This window comes from Eriocheir sinensis, chromosome 64 (genome assembly GCF_024679095.1).
Source record: "Eriocheir sinensis breed Jianghai 21 chromosome 64, ASM2467909v1, whole genome shotgun sequence".
Lineage (NCBI taxonomy): Eukaryota > Metazoa > Arthropoda > Malacostraca > Decapoda > Varunidae > Eriocheir > Eriocheir sinensis.
The window spans coordinates 8,194,687-8,214,412 of record NC_066572.1 but is presented as its reverse complement, the minus strand read 5'-3'; the positions used below and the strand labels follow the sequence as shown (position 1 = coordinate 8,214,412).

Here is a 19,726-nt window from a genome sequence, read left to right as displayed (position 1 = left end):
ATATGACCACAGATGTTGCGCCGACTAAACCAAACTTTCCTTCCTACCTCTCCACCCCGCCGACTCTTGTTCCATCATCTCCAGGCTACAGTGCACACAGATTAACAGGAAAGTGCCTTGTGTAGTGATTGCCATTGACATAAAAAGGAGGAAATTTTAGGTAACCACATGGGAAGTCTCTATAGTATCCGGCACTTGAGTGGAAGTAACGGATCATTGTGGAGAAAGTAGATTGGTTCGGGCGCTTGCAATAACTCATATTAGGCAGGAAGGTCAACTATTTGGGCTCTAGGACCATGGTATTAACCCAGTAGCTGCGGGGATCATGTTTCTTAACCCAGTAGCGACAAATTTGGCTTTAACGTGTAGCAGTGATGGGCCAAATTTAAATGATATAAAAACCCAAAAATAGATGATACATAATCTGATCACAAATGCTTTGATATATATTATGAAATGGTTTGTGTGAGGGTGATTTTTTCTCATTTTTTTCGATTGGAGGGACCATTAAGAAACATGATCCCCGCTGTTACTGGGTTAAGGCCCCTCTAAGCAAGAAAAATTAGAAAAAATCATCACTCACGCAAAGCATTTCATAAAATATATCAACGCATTTGGGATCAGTTTATGCATCATCTATTTTGGGGTTTATATCATGGCAAAAATTTGGCCCGTCGCTGGTACACAGTAAAGCCACAAATTTGGCCCGTCGCTGGTACACGGTAAAGCCACAAATTTGGCCCGTCACTGGTACACAGTAAAGCCACAAATTTGGCCCGTCGCTGGTACACGGTAAAGCCACAAATTTGGCCCGTCACTGGTACACAGTAAAGCCACAAATTTGTCCCATCGCTGGTATTAATATTAGTAAAGCCACAAATTTGGCCCGTCACTGGTACACAGTAAAGCCACAAATTTGTCCCATCGCTGGTACACAGTAAAGCCACAAATTTGGCCCATCGCTGGTACACAGTAAAGCCACAAATTTGTCCCATCGCTGGTACACAGTAAAGCCACAAATTTGGCCCATCGCTGGTACACGGTAAAGCCACAAATTTGGCCCATCGCTGGTACACAGTAAAGCCACAAATTTGGCCCATCGCTGGTACACAGTAAAGCCACAAATTTGTCCCATCGCTGGTACACAGTAAAGCCACAAATTTGGCCCATCGCTGGTACACGGTAAAGCCACAAATTTGGCCCGTCGCTGGTACACGGTAAAGCCACAAATTTGGCCCCTCGCTGGTACACGGTAAAGCCACAAATTTGGCCCATCGCTGGTACACGGTAAAGCCACAAATTTGGCCCATCGCTGGTACACAGTAAAGCCACAAATTTGGCCCATCGCTGGTACACGGTAAAGCCACAAATTTGGCCCGTCGCTGCTACCGGGTTAAATGTCTCTAGCTCCCACTACGACCATTTCCGGAGGCCACAGAGATGGTCAGCTTGGCTCTCATAGGTGTTCTTCCCATTCAAGGTGCAGGGGTTGTGTAAGACTATCACTAGGATCACGAAACTCTCCATGAAAGTCCCAGCAACTTCCATTAGAGGCTTTTCAAAGAGGCAAACTGAGGAGCTGCGAAGATGGGCCTCGATCTCTGCCCGTCTTCCCTCGCTGGACTCCCCAAGCACGCAGACTTTGTGACCTACTTGACAGGACTTCCCCTGATGCAGATTCTTGTCTTCGTCCTGTCCTCAGTGGCTCCTGGTGCAATATACCCCACTGCTTCACTCTATCCACTCGTGACTTGTAACCATTGATATTTAGTCCACTTGTACTCCTTAACCCCTTGAATGCAAACCTCCTACAAGAAGACACCACCAAGCTACAGGAATGGAACAAAAAGTGGCTGCTACCATTCAATGAAGAAAATGAAAAGTCCTGCACCTTGGGAGAGGATATCCAGCATACCAGTACCACATGGGAAACACTGCACTATCCACCACAGAGGCAGAGAAAGATTTGGGACTATATGTTACCAGGCTACCAGTGAAGGCGAAATCTGTGCCAACCGCAGTGAACGGGTTAACTGTTCTACCTTCCACCTACACCACTACCTCCACTCACTCCACATAACCCATCAATAAGATGCTTCCCTCTAAGACTCTGCAGTTGACAAGTGTCGTTGTTCTGAGTGCCTCGTCCCAGCCCAGTGACCCCACAACTTAGTGAAAGGGTTCAGAATTTTCCTTTTTTTGGGGGGGGGGAAGAAGAGGAGAATGTATTGTCTTGTTCTCCAGTCTTGGAAGTATTGCTCTGTCTGTTTTCTTTCTTATGCATAAAATAAGTATATATTCCCAAGTATCTTCTAGTTCCCTATGCATTTATATATCTTGTTCCCTGTGTGAACTTGTATTGGTTTCCTTTTTGGTTCATTTCAGGCCTTCTCAGGGACAACCAGGAGAAGACGAAGATGAAATTACAAAACCCAGAAGGCTGAAAGAGGAAGTCAGTCAGTCAGTCAACAGTCATTACAAAACCCTGAAGACAAGACTGGAGGAGGAAGTCAGTCTAGTGTCATCCCAAGAGGAGGCGGCCTGAGGTGCCAGGTACGCCAGAAGACAGTGGGTACTTCATTTATACAAAGCTAGAGGCAGGTTTGTCCTCTGGTTTCATTGATAGGCTTGGTAGTTCTAGTGACTGATCATCTGGGAAGGAGTGTTACTGACATATAAGGTTTACATATGTAGTTTGGTCTTCATTAATCTGGAAGGTTTCTCTTGGATTCATGGTGTTGGCCAGACTGTGCTGTCAGTGGTAGGTCCTCTGCAGTGTGGGAGTGAATGAGGTGTTTGAGTTCAGTGGTCAGGTATAGGTCGTGTGGAAAAGGAAAGAAAGGAATTGTGTGGTGGACAGATGAGATAGAAAGAGGCAGTTGAGGAGAACAGAAGGAACTACAAGAAAATGTTAGAGAGAAATATGATGGAGGAGGCGAGAGGGATGGGAGAGGAAGTACAGGAGAGCAAGAAGTTGGTTAGGGAAGTAAAGAGAGTGGATGAGGATTTGGGAAGGAAAATATCACCAAAATACCAGAACAAAAAACTTTGCTGGAAAGAAGATAAAAGTGAAATAGGGGAGGAAAGAGTGACATTTGTAGCATGAAGAGGAGAGATGGGTGCTTGTGAGGGGAATAAGGAGATAAGGGAGGTGTGGAAAGAGGAAACTGTAATGAATAAGAGTGTGGGAGGGAGAGCGGAAGTGAGCAGTGTAGGAATAAAGATCAGTGTAGGGCGGCCAGATCCACAGGGAGGCTGGAGAGAGGTGAGATAGAGGAGGCAAAGAAGAAGTTAAAGGTAGGAAAGGCCCTGGAGCTGATGGCATAACAGATTATTATTATTAGTATTTTTAACAACTTCGCCTCTAGCACCGGTTGGCTTTCTTCAGGGGCCTAGTGGTCGGCCCAAGCCCATCATGGCACAGGCAATTTTTATAGTGGCGCCATTTATCCCTCACTCATGCTGTGCCCCGGAACTAATTCTTGATTCACTTAGACGGTTTCTTCTAGAGTCCGGGTCTTCAGGACAGCGTGTGGGTAGTCTTGGGCCACTCGGCTGAAGTATGGAGGAGGTGTAGTTGTGGAATGGATATTATGGATATGTAACAGGAACAGGAACAGGGTGAGGTGCCTGAGGGTTGAAGAAAGGCTAGTGTTGTGCTGCTGTACAAAGGGAAAGGAAGCAGAGGTGACTAATAGTTACAGGGGAATAAGTCTACTCAGAGTGGCAGGAAAAGTGTATGGCAGGGTTTTAAATGAGAGGATGAAGAACGTCACTGTACATGGGCGGTTCTGTGAGAGAAATGAAAGCCAGAGTGGGGGAACTTGGTACAAGGCAGAAAGTGAGAGGTACAGAGGAGTCATTGGTGGCGGACCTGTTTTCAGATGATACAGTACTGTTGGCAGAGAATGAGGGGACACTACAGAGGATAGTGGATGCATTTGACAGGGTGTGTAAGAGGAGGAAGCTGAGTGAATGCTGGAAAGCGCAAGGTTATGGTATTTGAGAGGGCGAGAGAACAGGACATTGATTTTGCAAAGCCATACAGAGTTAGAGCAAAGAGCACAACAAAGTGTAGGATAAGGTTAGGGGAGGAGAGAATGGAGGAGGTGACTGAGGTGAAATATTTAGGGACAGTTGTATGTAAGCATGGAAGGTGAGGTGAGGGAAAGAGCAGTGAAGGGCAGACAGGTGGTGGGTGCATTGGGGAGAGTTGTGAGAGGAAGAAGTGTGAGCATGGCGGTAAAGAGGGGAACAAGGAACAGTATTATCCTGCCAACTCTGTCGCATGCATCAGAGACGTGGACATGGAGTGCAGCGCAGCAATCAAGAATACGTGCAGTGGAAATGAGTTGTACAAGAGGTGCGTGTGGTGTGTCAGGATGGCATGGAGGAAGTAATGGAAGTGTGTGTGAGGGGTTTGGTATGGGTTGACAGTGAAGGGAGTGGAGTGTGGAGTGTGGAGTGGTGGAGTGGGTGGTGCGCTGAGATGGTTTGGACACATGATGAGAATGGGGGAGAATGAATTTGTGAAGAGTGTACGAGGGAAGGAAGGCCATGGGGGCGCCCGCAGAGGAAGTCGATGGTTCCTTCCAGGAGGTACTTGGGATGAGAAGGGGGCCTGCATGAGACTCACCCAGAGGGACCCCTGGGCTCTGCGCCGTAGGGTGGGCGAGGCGATGCACCCCCCGGCGTATGCCCCCATTGATATTGATTTTGTAGCTCACTTATGTAATGCAATATTTAGTTTCTTCATCAGTTAATAATAGCATAAAAGTGAATTACGAATGTATTAAAAAAATCATTAGCAAGCAAACATGACATGCTGAGAGCTGCACCTACAAGTTGTTTTTTAAATGTGCACAATTCCCTTCCCTCCCAATGAATTCAAAGTCTGGTGATGCCACCGTGTTCAGAACATCTCTGTAACCTGCAAGTTTATTTTTGCACTACCTTAACAATCTCATGAAAAATAGGAATATAAAGCACTAGAAACATTTATATAAGAGACAGACTTCAAATAGTGTCTTATTTTGTAGTTAAAAATTTGTTTTTTCAAGCCATCCACAGTCCACTCTTATTCTCCCGTCCACTGAAGAAGGCACCAAGTAAGAGTTGCAAGGCAGAAGTGTGAGCTACAGAAAAAAGTGGCAAGATGCAGTGTGGAGGGCCAGTTTCTCAAGATGAGCCGGAGCAAGGCTGCCTCAAGCTGCTGTCCAATCAGCGAAGAGATCACCTCGGCAGCCCGGCAGGCCACAATGGCAATGTTCAGACTACAACAGCGTTCAGGGAAAACAAAACTACACACATTTCGCGGCAGCCATGGAGTCATTATTGAAACTGAATTATTAGCATTAGAGTTTTACTATGGAGATATACATATATTACCACTGTAGTGAAAGACAGAGTATGGAAGGAAAATCACCAAAATTTGTAGAAGTTTAGTAAAATAAATGTTTGCAATATACAAAAAATCTACAAAAGGTGAAAATGACATCCTGAAACTAAGGTGAAGATATGAAAGCAAAATACCTTGCCTGAAAAGGTGTGTAAAAACCTGCCTGGGTACACAAGTGCCTGAAAAGGTGTGTAAAAACCTGCCTGGGTACACAAGTGCCTGAAAAGGTGTGTAATAACCTGCATGGGTACACCAGTGCCTGCACAGGTGTGTAAAACCTGCCTGGGTACACAAGTGCCTGAAAAGGTGTGTAAAAACCTGCCTGGGTACACAAGTGCCTGAAAAGGTGTGTAAAAACCTGCCTGGGTACACAAGTGCCTGAAAAGGTGTGTAAAAACCTGCCTGGGTACACAAGTGCCTGAAAAGGTGTGTAAAAACCTGCCTGGGTACACAAGTGCCTGAAAAGGTGTGTAAAAACCTGCCTGGGTACACCAGTGCCTGAAAAGGTGTGTAAAAACCTGCCTGGGTACACCAGTGCCTGAAAAGGTGTGTAAAAACCTGCCTGGGTACACCAGTGCCTGAAAAGGTGTGTAAAAACCTGCCTGGGTACACCAGTGCCTGAAAAGGTGTGTAAAAACCTGCCTGGGTACACAAGTGCCTGAAAAGGTGTGTAAAAACCTGCCTGGGTACACAAGTGCAGAGTAACAGCCACACCCTGCAACACTCAGGATGCAAGTAACTGCTGCACCAATAAATGCTCCCGACAACACTACGTAACACTATAGTATAACCGTAAGCCTTAGGAAATATAAAGGCGTAAATCCATAAGCCTTAGAAAATATAAAGTCCGGAAGTAAGAACTGAATCCCCATTGATCCTCAGCCTGGCATCCTCTGAAGCCTTGGCCCGCCTGAGGACTGGAGTCACTCTGCAGACCTAAACTCCTCCACACACTTGGTGGCCTCAGTGAGGGCAGACATCAGCTCAACGTTGCCTTCCTCCATCTGTAAGGAAACAGACATTGATACAAGGTGACTTGCTGCCACTTCTCTGACTATATTCACCTACTAAGAAATCCCAACACACCCTTGTTTTGGGAGCAGCTGTGTGGTACAGATGGGGCACCAGCCCATGCACCCAGGCCAGGGGTAACCTTTAACCTTTAGAGCATAGGTCCCCAACCCGCGGCCCGCGAGCACCCTTGGTGCGGCTCGCGGGACTTTACATCATTCAACATTAGGTGCGGCCTGCCGAAGGGCTCCAGGATCGTTTCTGTGGCCCCGGTGCAGACTGTGGGCACATGACCGGTTTACAACTTTTTAAATTTCTGCAGTGCTGAGAGCCAATGAGCGTGCGCTGTTAAGCCGGCCAATCAGCGTCCACTATGGCGCACTTTTCGGCTTTATAAGGGGGCTTCGGCCATTCAGTTTTCAGTGTCTCTCCCCTGCTCTAGACTGCTGAAAGACTTGGCATGTGCTCAAGACTATGCAGTGACAGTCTCAAACAGTTCAATGTGCTCGGCTCCCTTGAGAACCCTGTAGAACTGTGGGATACCTTCAAATGCGACTCTTCCAGCTGCCAAGGAGTGTATTGGAAAGCGCCCGAGATCTAGGAGTGGGTTTGCCTCGGAGGAGGTGCTGGAGAATATTGAGGAGAGACGCGCTGCCAGACACTTGCTGGGAATCGGGACCATTACAGGGCTCTGTCACGTAGGACCAGAGCTCTCCTGAGGAGAGACAAGGAGAGGTATGTCAGGGGTCTTGCTGAGGAAGTCAAGGGACACTTAAATGAGAATGACTTCCAACCTGCTTACCGAGCCCTGAAGAAGCTCTGCTCCAAGTCTCCCTCCCAGGTGAGCGCTATCCAAACAGCTGATGGCTGCCTCGTGTCGGACGTGGAAGGGCAGAGGGCTCGTTGGGCTGAGTACTTTGAGCAGCTGTACATGGCAGACCCTCCAACTGGGCAGCTTCCAGCTACTGGGTTGCAGGTGGCGGATGCTGATCCACCCATTGACGAAAGCCCACTCTCTCCCTGAGCACACACCTGGTCTCTGAGCTTCTCAAGATAAGGCTGCAGAGAGTTGCATCTCAAGAATTTCATGGACCTGAAGCATATCCTCAATTTTGTAACAAGAAGTCTGTGGTCAACTGTAATGAACTCAGCAGTGTAAAACCCTACATTTCTGGAGGATCCTCTAACAAGTACTAGCAAGGATGTGATCAATCTCCTTTGCCACACCACTAGTATTGCTCCAAGACCAGCGGCAAGGCTCGCATCTCAGGAACCAGTAATCCTCAGCCTTCTGGGTTTTGCAAAGCTCAGAAGGAGTGAAATGTTGATGTTTCTGGCACAAGAGCCGTGGGGACCAACACATATCACACAGCCATCTCTCTCTGTGCCAGTAACTGCATTAAAGTCACGCACGACAATGAGTGTGTTGTGTCGGGGGCACTGGTCAACTACAGAGTCAAGCTTGGCGTAGAACATCTCTTTCTCCTAAAGTCCACACATCTCAGTAGGGGTGTACACTGCAATAAGAGATATGAAGGCCAGGGAGTGCTTCAACATCACCAGCATCACACACTCATAATCCCCAACAACAGAGGACTGCAGTCAGCGAGAAATGGCCACAGCTACTCTCTTGAGACAGGCACCATCGCTGTGGCCCACTACTGATCTCTCCCTCACCAGGTCTCCTCATCTCAGAGCCCCACTATGTTCACTCTCAGCCTCCCGAGTTGTGTTCCACCCAAGTTCCACCCAAAATTGATGTCTCTTCTGGGTTCTCGTTCTGTTTTCCTTGGATGGAGCGGTGTCTAGCCTAGTGTATTTTTTTGTTTGTTTTAATTTTTGCCCTTCCTTGAGCTTCCTCCGTTGCTGTAAAAAAATAATATAGACAAGCTGACAAATGAGGCAGTCGCTGATCCTCCAGAGGGATCAGGATGTTCCAGGCACCCACGCAGAGAGTCTGCCAGAGATCAACACTTTTTAAAGTTTCAGATGCCTGTCTTATGGGATTATAGCTGTGGCATTAGGGGGACAAAACCAATTATATGTAGTTTGAACAAGGAGAGGCAGGCTATGTTTCTGTCTTGGGGGTTACAGCTGCAGCATTAGGGGGACAAAGCCAGCTCTATCTAGTCTGCACAAGGAGAGGCAGGCTATGTTTCTGTCTTGGGGGCTACAGCTGCAGCATTAGGGGGACAAAGACAGTTCTATCTAGTCTGCACAAGGAGAGGCAGGCTATGTTTCTGTCTTGGGGGTTACAGCTGCAGCATTAGGGGGACAAAGACAGTTCTATCTAGTCTGCACAAGGAGAGGCAGGCTATGTTTCTGTCTTGGGGGCTACAGCTGCAGCATTAGGGGGACAAAGACAGTTCTATCTAGTCTGCACGAGGAGAGGCAGGCTATGTTTCTGTCTTGGGGGTTACAGCTGCAGCATTAGGGGGACAAAGACAGTTCTATCTAGTTTGAACAAGGAGAGGCAGGCTATGTTTCTGTCTTGGGGGTTACAGCTGCAGCATTAGGGGGACAAAGACAGTTCTATCTAGTCTGCACGAGGAAAGGCAGGCTATGTTTCTGTCTTGGGGGTTACAGCTGCAGCATTAGGGGGACAAAGACAGTTCTATCTAGTCTGCACGAGGAAAGGCAGGCTACACTTGTCTTGGGGGGTATCACTGAGGCGCTTGAAGGACAGAGCCAATTTTTCCTAGTTTGTATGAGAAAAGGTAGGCTACGCATTATCACTGAGGCGCTGGGAGGACAAAGACAGTTCTATCTAGTCTGCACGAGGAGAGGCAAGGCTACACATCTCAGGCAGAACAAGATACAAGTTGCGAAGGAAAACTCATCCTTGGCACACCACATACTAGGTCACTTTTCCCTTGCATTATATTTCTTGTTCATCCTGTGGTGTGTATCTTGACTTTCCCAGTGCAAACTAGAGCAAAGTTGACTCTGTCCCTTACACCACATACTAGGTCACTTTTCCCTTGCATTATATTTCTTGTTCATCCTGTGGTGTGTATCTTGACTTTCCCAGTGCAAACTAGAGCAAAGCTGACTCTGTCCCTTGCGCCTCCATTCCTTGTTTGCATAAAGCACGACAATGAATTTCCTGACCAGTGGAATTTGAGTTAATGTATTAATAAGTAAAATGGTACATACAGCATCGAGGATAAGCTTGTAGTTGTTCTTTATCATGATGTTGGTGTTCCGGATCTCCTCCATGGACTGTCTGATCTGCCCGTCCAGGTCAGCCACGTCATCACTCACTTCCTTGCACACAATGTCCTGCTCCGTCTGGTTGCGCTCCAGGTCCTCGAGAACCCTGCAGAGAAAAGACTTGCCTCACCTTATGCAACAGTGAGTGGGTGCTGGACACCCGACATCCGTGGTGCCTCAGTATGATCAGCGGGCCATCGTGAGAAATATGTCAGTAAGTTTGCAGATGATACCAGGATCGGTAGAGTAATTGAGTCGGATCAGGACGCTAGTATTCTCCAGGGTGAACTAAACAGATTGTATGACTGGGCGAATAAATGGCAGATGGAGTTCAATGTAGGGAAGTGCAGTATTCTGAGTGTAGGTAGGAACAACCCCTCATAACTATTGCTTAAATGACAATCTTATGTTCTTTCTTAACACTTGCTACACCTTACACAGACATGCGTGAATAACGGGATCACCGGGCCATGACGAGGAATAAAATGGTGCAATTCTTCATCGCTCTTTGCTTTTGGCAGGAAGGTGAAACCTATCTGGAGGACAAAATGCTCCTCTGGAAAAAGTTGTGAGAGGAACAACTGATACTTGTACAGCAAGGGGAGCAACGGAGCACTTCTCAACCCCTTGACTGTGGATTTCCTGCCAGAAGACACCACCAGGATACAGAAATGGAACAAAGAGTGGCTGCTACAATTTAATATATAAGAGTGTATTCCTGCACCTTGGGAGGGGATATCCAGCACACCGATACCACATGGGAAACACTCCACTATCCACCACAGAGGCAGGGAAAGACCTGGGAGTATGGGTTACCAGGCTACCAGTGAAAGCCAAATCCGTGCCAATCGCAGCGGACGTGTTAAAGGGATTGAAGAGACAAAGGAGGTAAGGAAAAGGCATCTCAATTCATGAGGAAAGAGAAGTGACCAGCATGGAAGTAAAGATTCAAGTGGAACAACCACATCATACCTACAAGGGGAAGTGTAGAGGAGATAGACATGGCAATAGAAAAGTTAAGTGTGTGTGTGTGTGTGTGTGTGTGTGTGTGTGTGTGTGTGTGTGTGTGTGTGTGTGTGTGTGTGTGTGTGTGTGTGTGTGGGGGGGGGGGGTTGGTTGGTTGGCAAAAGATATGTGTGGTGAGAGGGCCTGCCAAGACGAGGAAGCCTGGAGGAGCCTCTTCTGCCACAGCGCTCCATTCAGGGGTGGCTGTGTGAGGGGACAGTGTCAGAGAAATAGATGCAAAAGGAAAATGGTTTGTATACTGAAAACTTCATAAAGGCTTACTGTTTCTGCTCCTTGATCTCTTTGTTGAGGCTGTCCTGCTTGAGGTCCCACGCCTGGTGGATGTGTTGCAGCTTGGTTTCTGAGGCTGTGAGCTGCTGAGTTAATTGCAGATTACTCTGTTCTTGGTCCTTGATCTCCTCCTGAAGTTCGGTGACTTGGGAGACCCTCTTCTGGATGGCTGCCTGGATGTCCCTGCCAGGGTACACTGAGGTAAATATTTACACACGCTTCATCTTATTCTTACTGGGCCTGTCACAAGGCTGATCAAAAACATGACTGTGGGAGGCTAAGGATAATAAAGTTGGGAGCATCAGCTGTGCATGGCCACGGTTCTCATCTCTGTACAAGTGGCCCTTGAGCCTGAGGTGGGTGAGAACACAAACAGAAGACACAGGGTCAGCATGACATACAAGTTTACAGTTTACCATACCAAGGTTTCCCCAGGTACCCATTTATCCACCAGCCCGAAAGAGAGAATGAACAGCTGGGTGCCTTGTGTGCCTGCCATTTGAACCCTGGCCCACAGATTCATAGTTAGGCACAGTAACCACTGCACCACGGAGATGTTAAAATGAAGCCCCTAATTCAAAGAAAGCTGTTTCAAACCAATCGCTGCCATCGGTGGCCCACATCCATGAATTTATCCAATCTTGTTCTGGTACTTTCAACCATGTTTTAACTAAATGAATCGCTGTAATGTCTGTTCCAATTACCCGGCTATTTCCAACCCATTCCTGTCATCTGTGGCCCCTGCCTATAAACTTATCTAACTTTCAATCACATTTACTCAATAAATGGCTGTAAAATCTGTAAAAGTCTCCTTGAATTGAAATTCTTGTTTATCTCCTTCCTTTCTTGCTACTGGTTATTCATGCCCACTGCCAAGATGGTGCTGACCTGCTATTTACCAAAAACACTTACTTGTGGTAAGCCCCTTCATCAAGTCTCCCTGTGGTGTGGCTGGCATGCCAGCTACAGCTCCACTAGCTTAGGTTTGACCCTGGCCAGGGCAGCCACTGCACAGCCCACCAAAAAATTATCCTTATTTTCAAGATGGCTGATAAATTGGCAGTGTCTGAGGAGCCTGGAGAAGATACTGTGATGATCTGAAAGTCCCGGCGGCACTGACTCCTGGGATGGAAATGGGCACCGACACAGAGAAATCAAAACACGCTTTTCTTTGCAGTTTCCAAACGGGTGTTCAGTTATGAGCAGTGAGTCGGAGTGGCTTGGAAAGTCAAGGGTAAAGTAACACCTTGTGCAGCCTTTCAGGTGTTTGGTGCACGATGACCTTTACCTCGCCAAACTTGGGGCTCAGTCGTTCTCTTTAGATTTTTTTCTAATTCATAGAAATTAATATAATTCTATAAATATGCAGCTTTATATTCACTATACATTAGTTTGCAATGCGTTAAGAGTATGAAGTACATGTTAAAGCTGCATCATATTCCATCATCCAATCCATCCTGGTTGTCTGTCTGAGCCAGTCCCAGGAGTGCCCTGCTGCAGCCAGCCAGCTCTGCACCATAGCTCTGTCTAAGTCTCTAATGCTGGGATCACACACCTGCGGCTTTGCCTCTGCGACTCACTGTGATGCCGAAAATGTTGGAGTCGCAGCTCATTCGCCATCCAAGAAGCGCGATTTGTTGCGACAAGAAAGATCTCGCGATCCATTACGCCGTGTGCTCAATCTCCGCTCCATTAGTCGTAGACCTTTGCAGTCATCGCCGGCGAAGCGAGGAAAGATTGAGTGCGTGTCACAGCTCACTGCAATTATCACAAACTCATGCAGGGATTCATCGCAAGCACATCGTGAGCACCTGCGACGCATGCACCATTATTGCAGTGGATGAAGACTGCTGCTTGACTGGCTCTCATTTCCAGTTCAACTTCACAACAATGTACTGCAATTAGCCCCTTCAACACAAGGACGCATATACTGCGTCCTTGTGTGCCCCGTACCATATCTGAGGACGTGCATACTGCGTCCTGGCTCACTTTAGCCAATGTACGAGTTATTTTATCTCTATATTTATGCTTACATCTCAAAATCATCAATTAATTTGTGTTTCTTTATGTGCACCATTTAATTCTGCATGTTTTCATATATAATACATGATGACTATGTTGAGTTCATGGCTGAAAACTTGTTATATTCAAAAGCAACATTTGAAATTTGGCTTGGCGATCCCGGATCTGGCGGGGCGCGGTTTTGGCCCGGCTGTAGTGAAGGGGTTAATCCTAACCACCTGTTGGGGTGGGTTGAGGGAGGAGGCCTCTTCTTTTAAAACTCCTTTTTTTTTTTTTTTTTTTTTTTTTTTACAGTGTTCTTGTAGTCTGCCAGCCCCTGGTCATACAGGAAAGTGTTTTCCTGCAACCATTCCCCCCCAGCTCCCTCTCAACCCCTGCCGGCAGGGACAGCAGTCTCCTCCTCATTTCACATGCCGCCTGGCCCTCTGATTCTTCTTCTTCTTTGTCGGCGCCCTCCTCCTCACTATCTGGTTGGACAGCCACTCCGGATCAGACTTTTGTTCCTGTAAAACAGGCACTGGTGGGGGTGGAGGAGCTGCCAGCGCATGTATCACCTCTTGTGGATTCTCCATTACTTCCATAGCAGGCTGGTCGTCAAGTGTTGAGGGTGTGTTAAACGATGTTGACGATGATGGCGGTGGTTAGGGCCTTGGTGGATTGGTAGGTGTGGGGGCTGGTGGTGAGACTTTGGTCTTCTTAGTCTTCTGGGAGGGGCTGCTGTCCTTCTTCTCCTTCGGCATGATGTAGGCGTCCTGAAGGAGACAAGACGTTGTGTGGCACGCTGTGGTTGGGAGTGGTGGTTGCCAGAGGGAGAGGCAGTCGTCACCGGAGCACGGCAGTGTGGAGTCTCAGCGAGGGAGCGTCGCTCGCCCAGTTTATTTATAGGAGATGTCGTTGCGATACCTCGTCGCCACATCTTGCGATGAGAAAGTTGCTAGATTTGCCAACGATTTGTCGCGAGCACTGCAATCATTGCAGCAATATTGCTGCCGAGTCATGTGCTGAGCTTTCACTGCGTTCACACTGCGATCACGCTGCGTTGAGTTGAGCGATATGGGAATCACAGAGGCAGTTGCGATCTGTTACGAACATCCCAAAACAAATCGCAGCAGTGGCCGCATCGTGCAATCACCCACGATACGTGGCGACTCTGCTATGCTTCAGAAAGACTCCCTGCAATTCCTGTTACAACTGTTGCAGCGAGAGCGTAGTAGATTGTGATTTCACCGCTGTTTTCCATTTTCAGAATCGCAGCGAGTCGCAGAGGCAAAATCACATGTGTGATCCCAGCATAACAGTCTTGCCTGGGCAGGTCATAGTGTTCCTATTTCTAGTGCTGCTTCCAGTATAGTTTAGTCAGCATACCATTTGCTTCCTCTGTACATCCTTCATCCTCATCATGTAGATTCTGAAATTTATTCTGAATTTATAAACACAATTCTTCTCCCTGACTGCAAGGACATTAGGAGGTTCATTTCATAACCTTTTCTGCCTCTTTTCCCTCCCCTCCCTGCATAAACAACTAGGAGTAAAAGTCTGGAAGCCATGGTGAATGACTATTAGTTTAATGGTTTTACTCTGATTCTGAATGAGTTTGTTGTGGTGAGAGAGGAGACAAGGAGGCTACAACAAGGGCAGGAAGCAGCTGTTGAGGAAGAGGATGGCTGGGCAGAGCACAGCAGAGGCAAGGACTTCAGAGGGAGGTACAAGGAATGAGAGCAGCAAAGGGCAATGCAATGGACACAACTACCTGGAGAAGGTTCATAAATGCCATCGACCTCAATCCAGGAGGCGATCAAAGAAAAAGAAGGACGACTCCATTCTTCCCATTCTGGCAGAGAAGGAAATCTGAAAACAAAGCAAATGAAACAAACAATTGTAAATATAGACCTCACTTACTTCTCCTTTGACTTTTCCTGCTGGATCTCTTGCAGCATTGCTATGAGCTTGTCCAGTTTCTCCTTGGTTGTATTGATGAAGCTGGCTCTCTGCTGCAGCTGGGCCAGATGATCCTTCTTCTTCTGGTTGTCCTCCTTGAGCACTGCCAACTTCTCGTCCCTCTTCTTGATCTCCTGTTCCTCGCTGGCCTGGATCACAAGGCCCTCCAGCCTCTGCTTCTCACTGCCAGCCTGGTGAACAAGGGACATCATGCCTTGGGGACAAATTTCTGGCTTATGGTAAATTGAGTGGTTGATGGGTGAAGCAAGGCATTCTGAGATGGTTGAGATGCCTGGTGTGACTGAAAGAGGATGACTTTGTCAAGTGTGTATATGGAGAGGACATCAAGGGTGCAATGGATCAATGGACAAGTAATGGAGGGAGAGAGTTGACAGAGCTGGAGACATTTTCTCTGTGGCCAACCCCTTGGAGGAAGTTCCACAAGGCAGACAGACACACAGATCACCGGGAAAAAGGAGAAATTGGTAGCAAGAAGTGAGTGGTTCACATGACAAAGAGATGGTGGGACAGGAAGGTGGGAGGTGTGTCTGTCTCATAGTGAAGTAAGATCACTGGTGGTACAGTCTGCAGTATTCTCGTTAATAGTCTAATACTGTGGATAATACAGGAGGCACATGCATGACACAAACACAGAACAGTGCCACAACTCACTGGAACCTTCAGAACCACAACCAACAAGGTGCAATTAACCCGGTAGCAGCGACAGGACAAATTTGTGCCATGATATAAACCCCAAAATAATGATACATAATCTGATCACAAATGCTTTGATATATATTATGAAATGGTTTGTGTGAGGGTGATTTTTCTCATTTTCTCGCTTAGAGGGACCATTAAGAAACATGATCCCCGCTGCTACCGGGTTAAAAAGAGAAATCCATTTTCTTGTGTACAGCATGGGAGGCTGCTCAAGGGCAAAGAACAACAACAAAAGCCTGCTGGGCACTGCTCCAGTAAAAGGAAAAGAATGAGGGGCCAGAAAATGTCAAGTATGGCTGGTGTCTTGATACTCTCCTCTTGAAAGAGTACAAGTCACAGACAGGATGAAACACAGACAATGGAAGGCTGTTCCAGTTTATCAGCAAATGAAAGAATGAAGATGCTCATTAACTCTTGCATGAGGAATTTGGATGAAATAGGGATAAGTGTAGCTGGGCCATGGGAGGGGGGGGGGGGGGGGCATGCAGTTAGCAGTCAGAATGAAAATATTGGTGGAGACGATACAGAACGCCCAACCTCGAGGAAGCTGATTTAGCTAGAGGAGATATGAAGTTTCCAGTTAAATCTTAACCCTCTCGCGCACCGTAAGTTTCCAATAAGTTTCTATTCCACTCACCATGCATTTCTCAGGCCCGACCGGCCTTTTTTTGCCCCCGCGATACTCTGCATTCCCGGTCGTATTTTACCCTCACAGATATATCGTACCCCAATAAATTTGGTATCAATGGCTTCTTAAAGACTTGTACTAGAAGATGCGCAAATAAAAATAGAGGAAAATATAATATATAAACAATACAGACTTGTTTCAAGTGTCTGTATAGGGTATTGTGGACAACAAATCCTAAGTACCAACTCTTCCCCACTCGCTAGCTCAAAGTTTTGTGGGCCAACTTTTTTAGCTGAATATAAGTTTCGAAGCAGAATTTCGTGAGGATTCTCATGGTATCTTCAAAATCCTCATATGCCTATTAGTTCCCAAGTTACACCGAGAAAACTTTATTTTTTCCTCTCCTGGAAGAGTAGAAAACTAAAAATCGCTCAAAGCTCCTCATCTACGCTCCTTAGAAAGGTTGCCATATGTTACCATTAAGAAACTTATCCCAACAAATGACGCTCCCAAATTTGATGCGTTTTCACCGAAAACTGAATTTTTAATCTATTTTTTAAGTTTATGACGCATTTTGTGCCATCGTGCGCCAGGACCTTTTAGCCTTGATGACGCAAAATGTGTCATCGTGCGCGAGAGGGTTAAGTTTAAGCCCTTAATAACGATGATGCCGCTGGCGTCATATAGTTCTTTCAGACGCGGGCAACGAGCATGACACCATGCAGTGCCGGAGAGCAAGAAGCTATCTGGAATCTAAAGGGCTCGCGTAACTATGTCTGTTGATGCTAACTGACTAACTGGCACCTATTTTGTCCCTTACCCTGGTAATACCACGACTCTGTGCTAAAAATAGCCTACAGTTCCTGTCTACGCATCATGGCGTCTGCAGAGCAATTATGTTCCCTCAGATGATCTATTTTGATGGTCTTCCTTCAGTTTCTGTTCGTTGTGTGCATGCTGAGCGTAGTCTTGACACCTCCACTGATATACATGGTGTTCTAGATGAACCAATATCTTGTTCACAAGAGTGTTCAGAGGAGAGGGAAGCGGAAGTAGGACTCTTTTAGGAATCATGGAATTCCAGCCAAACAGTCAGTCCAAATCATAATCTGATTTCACAGTGGAGTTATACGGATGACTTTCTAAAACTTTTGTTCAATGAGATTCTTTCCAGAATGAAAAAAACTACAAAAAATATTCTTTTGAGTTTCACTTCAACTTTGGCTTTGTAGGCAGCAAATTTCTGGGTCAAAGATTAAAAACTATATTTTTCAGACTCCATCGTCATAAAATGAGCAACTTCAATAAATTTTCCTGTATGTCGCACCAGTAAAAAGTTGGAAATTTGGGGGAATCTTGAAATTCCCGCCAAATGCAACACCCTAGAAAATTTCCTATAAAACATCTTTTATGACTTTTTCTCAGTTTCAAAGTGTATTTTCCAGACTTTTGCGTTACGGGGGATCTCCCGAGAAAAACTTTTGCGGTTTAACCCCTTCAGCACCGTCACGTGATAGGGGATGCACTATGATGTACCGTCACGTCCGGGTGTACGTGAAGTTTTCTATTGTTTCAGAGGGCGGGTATATACGGGCGGTATAGTTTATTACACTGTGTTTAGGGGCTGGTACTATGTACTGGAGATACCCTGAAGCTTCGCCCACAGTCACTCAGGCAAATCAGTGACTGCCACGTCACGAGACATCACGGCACCTCAAGGCTGGCTGGCTCAGGGTTGCCGTTTGGGACTCAGTGCTTGTCTTGCTTCCATAAGAGAAGGATGATATCACTCTGTGTCCCTAGCCTGGCCATCTTGGATTCACTGTTCTTCCCCTAGATCTCTCGACAGTGGTGTTCCACAGGGCTCTGTCCTATCACCCACTCTCTTCCTGTTATTCATCAATGATCTTCTTTCCATAACAAACTGTCCTGTCCACTCATACGCTGACAACTCCACTCTGCATTATTCAACTTCTTTCAACAGAAGACCATCACAACAGGTAGTACATGACTCCAGACTGGGGGCTGCAGAACGCTTAACCTCAGACCTTGCTATCATTTCTGATTGGGGTAAAAGGAACCTTGTGTCCTTCAATGCCTCAAAAACTCAATTTCTCCACCAATCAATTCAACACAATCTTCCAAACACCTATCCCCTATTCTTCGACAACACTCAGCTGTCACCTTCTTTAACATTAAATATCCTCGGTCTATCCTCAACTCAAAATCTTAACTGGAAACTTCACATCTCCTCTCTCACTAAATCAGCTTCCTCGAGGCTGGGCGTTCTGTACCGTCTCCGCCAGTTCTTCTCCCCGGCACAGTTGGTATCTATATACAGGGGCCTTGTCCGCCCTCATATGGAGTATGCATCTCACGTGTGGGGGGGCTCCACTCACACAGCTCTTCTGGACAGAGTGGAGGCTAAGGCTCTTCGTCTCATCAGTTCTCCTCCTCTTACTGATAGTCTTCTACCCCTTAAATTCCACCGCCATGTTGCCTCTCTTTCTATCTTCTATCAATATTTCCACGCTGACTGCTCTTCTGAACTTGCTAACTGCATGCCTCCCCCCCTCCCGCGGCCTCGCCACACACGACTTTCTACTCAAGCTCGTCCCTACACTGTCCAAACCCCTTATGCAAGAGTTAACCAGCATCTTCACTCTGTCATCCCTCACGCTGGTAAACTCTGGAACAACCTTCCTTCATCTGTATTTCCTCCTGCCTACGACTTGAACTCTTTCAAGAGGAGGGTATCAGGACACCTCTCCTCCCGAAATTGACCTATCTTTCGGCCACTCCTCTGTACTCTTTTTAGGAGCAGTAGGTAGCGGGCTTTTTTTTTTCATTGTTTTTTTTTTTTATGCCCTTGAGCTGTCACCTTTGCTGTAGGGAAAAAAAAAATAAATAAATAAATAAATAAATAAATAAACTGTCAAGTGGAGCATCATACATAAAAGCAGTGAAACTTATACATATGGAACAGACACTTGCTCCAGCCTTGTCCTTAAGCCGCGAATTTTGAAAAATCAACCGCTTTGGTGCGAATCGCCATAACTCCCTTATTTCTGGGGCAACAGAAAAGACATTAGTGTCAATTGACGGCAAAATGCAAGGGTTATATTTTATAATTAGCGACTGGGCTCAAAAATTTACTCAAAAGTGTCGAAAATTGAATAAATTCGCAAAAAAACGATAAAAAAGTCTTTTTGAGTTCCCATTGAGTACCCATTTTTTGAGAATTTCACAAAACTTATTTAACAAATGATTTAGCCCCGCCAATGTGCTTTCCAAAATAGTGCATAACATATCCCTACTCCCAGTAGTTTCGTCGCTAGAGCTCAAAACATAAACCTTGTCGAGAGCGATTTTGACGAACTCCAGGCATTTTGCCGTTTTTGTCTAGTGTGGCCTTGCTATTGCCTCTAGAAGGCTGTAATTGAGCATGTAGCCCCTCTTGACAATGTAGTCTGACCAGCTTGAAGGATGTTTTGATAGCT

At 46.4% G+C, this 19,726-nt stretch overlaps 1 protein-coding gene across 1 annotated transcript in view; it reads right to left on the bottom strand.

The window, feature by feature from the left end:
- Positions 1 to 5,716: 5,716 nt before the first annotated feature.
- The window catches only part of LOC126987374 (probable inactive protein kinase DDB_G0270444), a 107,371-nt gene continuing 93,361 nt past the window's right edge, over positions 5,717 to 19,726 (bottom strand). Inside the window, exons 4-8 of the mRNA XM_050844359.1 lie at positions 14,840 to 15,069; positions 10,910 to 11,101; positions 9,566 to 9,728; positions 6,037 to 6,402; positions 5,717 to 5,876 (exon numbers count right to left, since the gene is read on the bottom strand). Coding sequence (XP_050700316.1) covers positions 6,322 to 6,402; positions 9,566 to 9,728; positions 10,910 to 11,101; positions 14,840 to 15,069 — 666 coding nt within the window. The 3' untranslated portion in view covers positions 5,717 to 5,876; positions 6,037 to 6,321. The remainder of the gene's footprint in view (positions 5,877 to 6,036; positions 6,403 to 9,565; positions 9,729 to 10,909; positions 11,102 to 14,839; positions 15,070 to 19,726) is intronic.